General features: G+C 37.3%; 1 protein-coding gene across 1 annotated transcript in view; it reads right to left on the reverse strand.

Moving 5' to 3' along the window:
• Positions 1-12,442, reverse strand: part of KCNH8 (potassium voltage-gated channel subfamily H member 8) — a 384,891-nt gene that overhangs the window by 126,410 nt on the left and 246,039 nt on the right. Inside the window, exon 6 of the mRNA XM_060149115.1 lies at positions 29-186. Within this exon, the coding sequence (XP_060005098.1) occupies positions 29-186 (158 nt within the window). The remainder of the gene's footprint in view (positions 1-28; positions 187-12,442) is intronic.

Below are 12,442 nucleotides of genomic sequence, written 5' to 3' on the forward strand. Positions count from 1 at the left end.
GTCATGTGGAAGGGAGCTCTTTACTCACCACTGTGACGTTGAAAGCATACAGGAGGTCAAAAGGTAGGGCAGCAATTAAATCAATGATGAACCAGGTTGTGACATAGTGGATGCAAATTGATCTTGCTTCAAAGATAACTTGGCCAGACTTGCTGACATAGGTTGTTCGAAAATTTAAAATAATATCTGCTTGAGAAAAAAAGGATAGAGTAAGAGCATTTAGGAGAAAGAGAGAGAGAAGGAAAGAAGGAAAGACAAGGTAAGAAGAGAAGATGGAAGGAAGACAGGCAGGTGGGCGGGGGAGAAGGAAGCGAGGAAGAAAACTATATTAAATTAGACTAATGGTAACCTCTTAACGTACTTTAGATTGACAATATCCAAAATACTCTTCTTGACAGATCCAGCTCAACTCAACAAACAGGTATTGGAGAAAGGTGAAGAAAGTAGTATTTTTTTGAGCAGTAATACATTCCAGACTTTGGGCCACATGTTAACATAATTAAAATTAATAATAATAACAACAATAGGCAACACTTACTGAATGCTCACTGTGTACCAGACATTGTCCTAAGAACTTAGCTTAGATTGTTTCACTTACTCAGAACGTCTTCCACCGTAGATGACGATGGTAACATAGCAGACAGTACATAGTAGGCAGTATTAGCAGAGGCAGAAACTAAGTCTCAGTGGGAAAAGTAACTCATCCACGATCATCTTGCCAACAGTGGCAGAGACGACTCTGAACACAAGTATAATTTGCAGTCCATGTTCTTTTAATTTATTTTTTTATCCAGTAGTACTCTATTCCATGTACAAAAGTTTTACTAATCTCCGTATGTTTATGAAACTGATCCTTGCCCTGAAGGTGTTTGTATTCACAAAATACCAGAAGTTTCTTCTTTGGATTTCTAGGTTAAACTCCCCATTCCATTTAAATGGAAGATATAATCATTTTCAACCATTCCTTACATCATCCTTTTAATATATTTTTATTTCATGTTTATTTTATATTTGTATTTATTTTATATTTATATTATATTTTACTATCTATTTATCAAACTTTTTACAATATATGACATCCTTGTGAGGGCTGGTCAAAGGACAACGCCATAGACATGTGGACCATCTAGAGTTCAATCCTGCCGCCTATGAATAAACTTCTCAGAGTCTGTCACATAGTTCTTGGGTTAAATATCATTAAAGCACTGGAAAAGGTTATATTTTCTTTAATTTGTCTTAGAGTTGAGTATGACCAAGTTATGGGAATTTTGGGATTGGTGCATACACGTAAGTGTGATGAAGGCTGCTCATTTTCTGCACTGGCAACCCCAACAGAAACATATTTGTCGGTGGGACTTTGATCTTCGGGAGTGTCGTGATTCAGTGACAAAGATCAAAGGAAGGAATTTGGGAAGTAAGTACCCCAAAGAGAATAGGAATTCAAGGAGCTAGGAAACGAATGCTAAGCTCTGAGTTACATAATTTTTAAATGAATTGGAGTACTCTTTACAGCTAATGTAAACCATTGCAAGTACATGGAATCGTGTCATGTGAGGTTAAGAACTTGTTGGTATCATGATCGTAATGATAATAATAAAGATTACAATAATGTGCACTTTACACATTTGTAGATCATGTTTACTTTTCACTTCACATCACATTTGAAGGAGAATTCTAAGATGCCCCCACCCCCAATCCCCTGCCACCACCCTCACTCTCCTCTGATCTCTTCCCCTTGGGTAAGGGTGGATCTCCTGAGCATGATGAGATATGAAGGTGTGATCACATTACATCATAGGGGTAAAGAGAGATGATCTGTGTGGCCTGCCCTCATCAGGTGAGCCCTTTAAAGCTGACCTTTCTTCATCTGGTGTTAAGGGATTGGAAAGCAGTGAGGCATGCTCTTCCTGGCCTGGAAGGAAGCAACTGCGTATTATGGGGAGGGCCACAAGGCCGGGAACGGCGGGCAGCCTCTAATTGCTGAGAATGACCCCTCACTGACATCTCGTGAGAAACGGAGACCTTAGTCTCACAACCATAAAGAAATTTGCTCAACAGCCACATGAGATAGGAAGAGAATCCTGGGCTCCAGAATGGACCACAAGCTGACACCTTGATTTCAACCTTCTGAGGCCCTGAGGAGAGACTTCAGCTAAGGTAGATCTGGACTTCTGACCTATAGAAACTATGAGATAATAAACGGGTATTGTTTTAAGCTGATGTGTTTGCAGTAATTGGCTATGCAGCAATAAAAAAACTAATACAACATTTAGTAAGTCATCTGGTTCTCATTATAGCCTGTGAGATGAGATAATACAGGAATTCTGACAAAACAGATTACTATTACATTATTATAGATAACACATATGTTCTTAATATGAACACAGTGCTGTTCTACGACCTTTATAATCATAATCTCATTGACTCCTTACAACAATGCTAAGCGGTAAGTATTTTTATTAGTCCCTTTTACAGATGAGAAAACTGAGGCAGAAAAGACGTCAAGTGATCTGCCCAGGGTCACACATGATGAACTAAACCCCTCAGCTAGTTAGTGAAAAGAGCAAGACATGGATTCAAGTCTCTTAAATTCCAATTCTGTGCTTTGAGTTTTGGTACCTCAACAGAGACCAGTCATATCTCAGATCTGGAAGCAAGTTCTAGGTGACTCAAAAAGAAAACATTAATTGTTCTAGACTATTGTGAATGATCTAACTTATTAAGATGGCATTATTAGAAGTCATTTTTGTCAAAAAATAAAAATATTAAAATACTTCCATTGTGGGCTTCCCTGGTGGCGCAGTGGTTGAGAGTCCACCTGCCGATGCAGGGGACACGGGTTCATGCCCTGGTCCGGGAAGATCCCACATGCCGCGGAGCGGCTGGGCGCGTGAGCCATGGCCGCTGAGCCTGCGCGTCCGGAACCTGTGCTCCGCAACGGGAGAGGCCACAACAGTGAGAGGCCCGCGTACCGCAAAACAAAACAGAACAAAACAAAAACAAAAACAACAACAACAAACTTCCATTGTTAATACTGAGAATATGAAAGGATGAAGCTAGTTGATAAGCCACTCACAAAGGATGAACACAATCCCAAGGTGATTTCCACTGCAGAGTAAAAGTGCTATCATGGCCAAAAGTACCAATGCATCCCTGAAGTATGGCCACCAAAGGGGGCTGGGAGCTCAGGGGAATGTTGTGAAGTTGTTAGGGTAGCAGGTGACCTTTTCATTCTTTCTCTTTTAACTTTCTAGACTCATGTATTTGTGCATTAGCCGAGCAATTTAACAGCTTAGACCAGCACCTGTTGAAATAAAGCAGTCGATAAGTAGTTCATTATCAAATTGAAGGAATAAATGCCTTTGTGTATTTACTAACTGATCACCAGGTTCTACCACAGACTTTACAGAAAACCCACTGCCACCGTCCACATACCTGGGGTGCTCTCCTGAACGGAGGAACGGAAGAAGTGATTGATTGTTCTTTGGTTGATTGATACAGTAAACATTTTTAAAGCTATGTGGTTGACTAAAGAATAAAATAGAGGTGCAGACTTCTGAACAGAAAAGATATTTTCTTGGATGAGTCATTACAAAATATTAGTTTAGAAAGCTTTTTAAAAAATAATCTGTTACTCAATTGAGTTAATTGGATGAAAAGAAGATGTGTTTATTTTTACGTTTAGAAAGAAGTAATGGTAAGACTTTTAAACACAAAGAATGTTAACAGCAAAAGAATAAAATCTATCTTTTAAATTTATGGATACAAATATATTTTTGAAGTACTTGAGTACTTTCAGGTTTATTTTCAGGGAGAAAACCTAGATATGTATTATATTCTAAGATTTCTAGGACTATGGTATCATATAAGGACTGTAGGTTTGAGTGAGTGATGAGTATTATTTTTATTTATTTTTTAACTCTTTTAAAAATTTTATTGAAGTATAGTCGATTTACAATGTATTATTTTTATTTATTTATTTATTTTAAAAAACCTTTTATTCTATATTGGAGTATAGTTGATTAACAATGTTGTGTTAGTTTCAGGGATAGGGCAAAGTGATTCAGTTATACATATGCATGTAGCTATTCTTTTTCAAGTTCTTTTCCCATTTGGGTTACTACATAATTATTTTTAGATAGCTGATTTTTTTTTTAAAAACCTACTTTTGTCATACACATAATAATAGACATAGTTCTGTTGTACTGTGATTTACAAAACATATTTTCATGTTTATTAGCTTGTGTTGTTCCCATGCCAACTCTCTCAGGTGTACTATCACTGACATTTTACTAATGACTCAGGAGATTTAAGGAAATTGTTTAAAGTCATGAAGATAGTAAGCAAGAGAGAAACAGGACATCTTTTGCAGGCAATTCCATTTTCTTTCCATTATCTTAAAGATTTACTGCACGTTCAAATATATTTTAGGGGCAATACCAATAGGTCAGTGCAGAGAAATGTATTTCCGATTTTAGCCCTTAGATTCATTTCAGCATTGGCAGCGCCCAGGTAAAATCTGGGTCACAGAATTGAATGTGGGGGAATGAACTGTCTTTGATTCTGGAAATATGAGGATTAAGCATCTGTCCAGGGAGAACTGAGAAATCACTCTGTGTTCTCTCCACTGATAAAGATGTGGTGGCAATGTAAATGTTCCCTTAACGGAAGGGCAGAAATGGGGAGCACACGTTCTTTCAGAGTGAGGGAAACACAGAATAAAATTAGATTGTGACGAGGGAAAAAAGAGCCTCCCAGATCTGGTGTTCCTCATAAAAGAACCACGGGGGTGAAGAGGAGATTCAACAACTATACTGGGTCCAGCTGCTCTTTCCCCTGTAGTTGTCTCACTTCCCATAAAGTTTTACACCTTCAGTGAATTAACTCAGCGACTCATTCAAATGTTGCAGTAAGAATGTGGTCTCCTCCAGACCCTAACCCTAACCTTCCTAAAAGGCAGCAGTATGGTTTTCATTCCGAGATATCTAGAAAGTATAATGTTTTTCAACTTTATGTTGAAAAATACATGAAAATTCATTAATATAGAAATTGTTATATTTAACTTTTCTTGTTAATTCCATTTACTATCAACGTGCACAACTGTCTATAAGTACACATACACACAGTTTGAATCAGGAAAAATATTTCCAAAACTATAATGAATTGAGTCATACGAATTTAGCACTTAGAAATGTTAATGCCTCACGTATGTGTGTATGCACAAGCAGTCTCTTGTGGCACACGGTGCTGGTATCATGTGAAATGAATAAACAAACAGGGTAATAGAGAATTACCATATATACATACATACATGTGATTTACAGAATTTCAAAAAATTGATCATAATATACCCCACCAAAATGAGGCAGACTATAATTGAATTCTTTTATGATTCAGATCACGCTGAGTTATTTTGCAGGATAATCAGTTTACCTTGCTGTATTTAGGTTTTACACAAGCATGATGAAAATAAAGACAAATAATAGAGAGAGAACTGTACGTGTTTTGTTCTCACATGGTTAAGACCTCCAAAAACAAGTGTTTCATTTCTGTCTCTCACTAAATGGTTATGTATGAGAACTAAAAGGCAAGAAGATTAAAACCAGTTTTTCCAGTTTGATTTCCTTGAGAACTCTGTGATTAGAAAGTACAAAAAAAAAAAAGGTTAAATTTGATATGGCACAAATTAGTAGATTTCTTTATTAGCATGCACGCCAGATGGGAAATAATTTTAAAATAATATTGACTTACATGTTAAAAAGTAAATTAAAATAGAATGATGTGCATGAGAGCATATGCACCAAATACAAATAATATCTTCATTTAGCCATTTCTTTACAATTTAATCAATATAGTACAGCGAGGGTGGAGAGAGATTTAACTAAACCAGCTGCCGACTAATATTCTAAAGATACCCAGTCTTTTTCCATTGCTTGTGAGACACTCCTCTGAACACAGTATGATGCCACAGCAAATGTGAGTTGCACGTGTGGGCAGAATGAATAACTGGGGGTTGATTAATGAAGGGGCTTGAGGGACTCAAAATCCTAAGAATGGCTGTAATTGATTGCTAGGATTAGTGGATGAGATTTTCATACCACCTGATCCTTGCTCATCTTGTCAGCATTTGTCCCTCCTGCTTACCTTAAATGAGAAGTTTATGGAAATGAAAGGGCAGCAGACAGAGGGAGAAGCAGCAGTTAAGAGCAATTGCCTGCGGAAGAAAAGGTAAGGCTGAAAGAATGCAACCAGGTGGGTTGGGCGTGGTCGATACCATCACTGATTTCTGTTTTGTACCAGGGTCATGGTGGACTCGTACATCAGTTTTGACCCTCAACGTCAACATCAGATGGAACAGCCCAGAAAAAAAGTCCTTCCATCCCAACTTCTCTTTGAATGGAAGAACCCCATCCATGTCATGCTTCATAAGGATGCGGTCAACAAGGCCTTGAATGCTTCTGGCAATGGTGAGCCCTCTGCCTTTTGCCAGCGCTGTCTTAGTTTGACGCATCCTTCCTACTTTCCTCAAATAGGCATCTTCCTCCTTCTAACTCCCTCTCCTTGTTTCTAGTTTTGTCATTAGCAGCAAACAGAATATGTTGTACCTTTACATAGTGAGTTGCCCCATCAATTTTTATTTTGAAAAGAAATTTTCAGGTTTTTAACACAATAAAGAAAAGAAAACCATTCACGTAGTTGACTACTGTCCTTTTGGAAGTAAGGTAATGAAACGGTAGCAGACTATGCCATCCTCAGATATGCCACTTTGGAATAAGAATTATTTTGAGCTGAAGGCAACTGAGAAGGAACAGAAGCCAGAAAAGCTCCCTGCCCTCTTCCTAGTTGCCTCAAAGCAGGACATACATTTTCAAAAGTGTCCCCTGCTCTCTTCTCTACCAGGAAAGACAAAAGTTAATCCCCAGATGTAGCCTGTCCAGTGGGAAGACAGTAGCAAATACTCAGCAGTGTTTGCAGAGTTCTCATTATTCCACAGTCTCACCAACACTCGACGTTGTCACACTTAAAAATTTTTGCCAATTGGGTGGTAGTATAATGTTTCTAGTATATATTTACAATTGTTTTTTCTTTTAGTAATGCAGCCTTAGTAAACTGCTGCGGAATCTTAAAAAAAAAAACACACACACAAAGTCTTGCATTACTATTAGTTAAAGTAAACTTTTGCCAAGTTAAATTCCCAAATGTTGGTTTTTTTGTACAGATTGCTCCCAGTTGACCGTTTCTAATTTTTACTGGAAGATCTAAAGCACAGCTATACCTTTCAGCTTTGCAACATCCTTAAGTACTATGAAAATGTGTCAGTTGAGGACCTGTTGTGCTCTTTGCCCTGTGCAGGGCTCTTGGCACTCAAAGATGGACAAGGCATCCAAAAGGAGCATGCCTCTGATGGGGACCATGGACTCCCGTTTTTATTATCTGAAGCCCCATCTGTGAAAATGCTGGCAGGTCAAAGGACACAGCACACATTCCCAGCAGATCTCTAAGAAAACTCCCATTTATTGTCTATAACTATTTTATTATACTGACTTTGTACATTGCTTTCATTTCATTGTATAACATTACCTTCTCAAAAAACTTCCACATAACATGTACACTGGTATGTGTAAAAACGAACAGTTTTGGCTCCATATAAGTTATCCACTTTCAGGTGCTGTGTAACTCTAAATTAGATATTGAATTTTGGAATTACTTGATAATTTTTAGTAAAAATAATTTAATGATTCAAAATAAAGTACTAAAAAACCATGATTTATGCATACACTACTTAATTATAGAAAGTCTTTTGGCATACTTATCCTGTTTATAGTTGTAGTTTTTGAGTGGTAAAATTTCCAAATTTAACTCCAATAGAAAACATAAGGACTATAGCATCTATAATATTCAGTCATGAAATTTAAAAAAATAATAAAGTCTATTAATTTCATATGAGGTAAATATTAGTTATCCAAGTAACAAAATTTAGAATTCATGAAGACTAAGATAGACAACAAAAGATGTGCTAATGAGAGACCTTCAAGATGGTGGAGGAGTAAGACGTGGAGATCACCCTCCTCTTCACAAATACATCAGAAATACAACTACACGTGGAACAACTCCTACAGAACATCTATTGAATGCTGGCAGAAGACCTCAGACTTCCCAAAAGGCAAGAAACTCCCACATACCTGGTGATGGGGCTGATAGGGTCTTGGTGCTCCAGCTGGTGTCAGGTCTGTGCCTCTGAGGTGGGAGATTTGAGTTCAGGACACTGGTCCACCAGAGACCTCCTGGCTCCACATAATATCAAATAGAGAAAACTCTCCCAGAGATCTCCATCTCAACGCTAAGACCCAGCTCCACTCAATGACCAGCAAGCTACAGTGCTGGACATCCTATGCCAACCAACTAGCAAGACAGGAACAAAGCCCATCCATTAGCAGAGAGGCTGCCTAAAATCATAATAAGGTCACAGACACCCCAAAACACACCACCAGATGCAGTCCTGCCCACCAGAAAAACAAGATCCAGCCTCATGCACCAGAACACAAGCACTAGTCCCCTCCAAAAGGAAGCCTACACAACCTGCTGAACCAATCTTAGCCTCTGGGGGCAGACACCAAAAACAACGGGAACTACAAGCCTGCAGCCTGCCAAAAGGAAACCCCAAACACAGTAAGTTAAGAAAAATGAGAAGACAGAGAAACACACAGCTGATGAAGGAGAAAGGTAAAAACTTACCAGACCAAACAAATGAAGAGGAAATAGGCAGTCTAACTGAAAAAGAATTCAGAGTAATGACACTAAAGATGATCCAAAATCTTGGAAATAGAATGGAGAAAATAAAAGAAACACTTAACAAGGAACTAGAAGAACTAAAGAGCAAATAAACAATGATGAACAGCACAATAAATGAAATTAAAAATTCTTTAGAAGGAATCAATAGCAGAATAACTGAGGTAGAAGAATGGAGAAGTGATTTGGAAGATAAAATAGTGGAATTACTGCAGAGCAGAATAAAGAAAAAAGAATGAAAAGAATTGAGGACAGTCTCAGAGAGCTCTCGGACAACATTAAACACACCAACATTCTAATTATAGGGGTCCCAGAAGAAGAAGAGAAAAAGAAAGGGACTAAGAAAATATTTGAAGAGATTATAGTTGAAAACTTCCCTAATATGGGAAAGGAAAGAGTCAATCAAGTCCAGGAAGTGCAGAGAGTTCCATATAGGATAAATCCAAGGAGAAACACACCAAGACACATATTAATCAAACTATCAAAAATTAAATACAAAGAAAAAATATTAAAAGCATCAAGGGAAAAACAACAAATAACATACAAGGGAATCCCCCTAAGGCTAACAGCTGATCTTTCAGCAGAAACTCTGCAAGCCAGAAGGGAGTGGCAGGCCATATTTAAAGGGATGAAAGGGAAAAACCTACAACAAAGATTACTCTACCCAGCAAGGATCTCATTCAGATTCAATGGAGAAATTAAAACTTTTACACAAAAGCAAAAGATAAGAGAATTCAGCACCACCAAACCAGCTTTACAACAAATGCTAAAGGAACTTCTCTAGGCAGGAAACACAAGAGAAGGAAAAGACCTATAATAACAACCCCCCCAAAATTACAAAAATGGTAATAGGAACATACATATCGATAATTACCTTAAATGCAAATGGAGTAAATGCTCCAACCAAAACACATAGACTGGCTAAATGGATCCAAAAACATGAGCCATATATATATGTCTACAAGATATCCACTTCAAACCTAGGGACACATACAGACTGAAAGTGAGGGGATGGAAAAAGATATTCTATGAAAGTGGAAATCAAAGGAAAGCTGCAGTAGCAATTCTCATATCAGACAAGATAGACTTTAAAAAAAGACTATTACAAGAGACAAAGAAGGACACTACCTAATGATCAAGGGATCAATCTAAGAAGATATAGCAATTGTAAATATCTATGCATCCAACATCAGAGTACCTCAATACATAAGGCAAATGCTAACAGACATAAAAAGGGAAAGTGACAGCAACACAATCATTGTAGGGGACTTTAGCACTCCAATTTCAGCAATGGACAGATTGTCCAATGTGAAAATAAGTAAGGAAACACAAGCTTTAAATGACACATTAAACAAGATGGACTTAAATGATATTTATAGGACATTCCATCCAAAAACAACAGAATACAATTTCTTCTCAAGTGCTCATGGAACATTCTGCAGGATAGATCATATCCTGGGTCACAAATCAAGCCTTGGTAAATTTAAGAAAATTGAAATCATATCAAGTATCTTTTCCAACCACAACACTATGAGGCAAGATATAAATTACAGGGAAAAATCTGTAAAAAATAAAAACACATGGAGGCTAAACAGTACACTACTTAATAACCAGAGATCACTGAAGAAATCAAAGGGAAATAAAAAAATACCTAGAGACAAATGACAATGAAAACACGACAACACAAAACCTATGGGATGCAGCAAAAGCAGTTCTAAGAGGGAAGTTTATAGCAATACAATCCTACCTCAGGAAACAAGAAACATCTCAAATAAACAACCTAACCTTACAGCTAAACTAATTAGAGAAAGATGAACAAAAAACCCCCAAAGTTAGCAGAGGGAAAGAAATCATAAAGATCAGATCAGAAATAAATAAAAAAGAAATGAAGGAAACAATAGCAAAAAGCCATAAAACTAAAAGCTGGTTCTTTGAGAAGATAAACAAAATTGATAAACCATTAGCCAGACTCATCAAGAAAAAAAGGGAGAACACACAAATCAATAGAATTAGAAATGAAAAAGGAGAAGTAACAACTGTCACTGCAGAAACACAAAGGATCATGAGAGATTACTGAAAGCAACTATATACCAATAAACTGGACAACCTGGAAGAAATGGACAAATCTTAGAAAAGCACAACGTTCTGAGACGGAACCAGGAAGAAATAGAACATATAAACAGATCAATCACAAGCACTGAAATTGAGACTGTGATTAAAAATTTTCCAACAAACAAAAGCTCAGGACCAGATAGCTTCACAGGTGAATTCTATTGAACATTTAGAGAAGAGCTAACATCTATACTTCTCAAACTCATACAAAATATAACAGAGGGAGGAACACTCCCAAACTCATTCTAGGAGGCTACCATAACCCTGATACCAAAACCAGACAAAGATGTCACAAAGAAAGAAAAGTACAGGCCAATATCACTAATCAACATAGATGCAAAAATCCTCAACAAAATACTAGCAAACAGAATCCAACAGCACGTTAAAAGGATCATACACCATGATCAAGTGGGGTTTACCCCAGGAATGCAAGGATTCTTCAATATATGCAAATCAATCAATGTGATACACCATATTAAGAAATTGAAGGAGAAAACCCATATGATCATCTCAATAGATGCAGAGAAAGCTTTCAACAAAATTCAACACCCATTTATGATTAAAAACGTCCAGAAAGCAGGCATAGAGGGAACTTACCTCAACATAATACAGGCCATATATGACAAACCCACAGCCAACATCGTTCTCAGTGGTAAAAAACCGAAACCATTTTCACTAAGATCAGGAACAAAACAAGGCTGTCCACTCGCACCACTATTATTCAACATTGTTTTGGAAGTTTTAGCCACAGCAATCAGAGAAGAAAAAGAAATAAAAGAAATCCAAATTGGAAAAGAAGTAAAGCTGTCACTGTTTGCAGATGACATGATATGATACAGAGAGAATCCTAAAGATACCATCAGAAATCTACTAGAGCTAAGCAATGAATTTGGTAAAGTAGCAGGATACAAAATTAATGCACAGAAATCTCTGGCATTCCTATACACTAATGATGAAAAATCTGAAAGAGAATTTAAGGAAACACTCCCATTTACCATTGCAACGAAAAGAATAAAATACCTAGGAAAAAAAATACCTAAGGAGACAAAAGACCTGTATGCAGAAAACTATAAGACACTGATGAAAGAAATTAAAGATGATAGAAACAGATGGAGAGATACACCATGTTCTTGGATTGGAAGGATCAACAGTGTGAAAATGACTATACTACCCAAAGCAATCTACAGATTCAATGCAATCCCTATCAAATTACCAATGGCATTTTTCATAGAACTAGAACAAAAAATTTCACAATTTGTATGGAAGCACAAAAGACCCTGAATAGCTGAAGCAATCTTGAGAAAGAAAAATGGAGCTGGAGGAATCAGGCTCCTGGACTTCAGACTACACTACAAAGCTACAGTAATCAAGACAATATGGTACTGGCACAAAAACAGAAATAGAGATCAATGGAACATGATTGAAAGCCCAGTGATAAACCCACATACATATGGTCACCTTATTTTTGATAAAGGAGGCAGGAATGTGCAGTGGAGAAAGGACAGCCTCTTCAATAAGTGGTGCTGGGAAAACTGGACAG

The sequence above is a fragment of the Lagenorhynchus albirostris genome, chromosome 5 (genome assembly GCF_949774975.1).
Source record: "Lagenorhynchus albirostris chromosome 5, mLagAlb1.1, whole genome shotgun sequence".
Taxonomy (NCBI): domain Eukaryota; kingdom Metazoa; phylum Chordata; class Mammalia; order Artiodactyla; family Delphinidae; genus Lagenorhynchus; species Lagenorhynchus albirostris.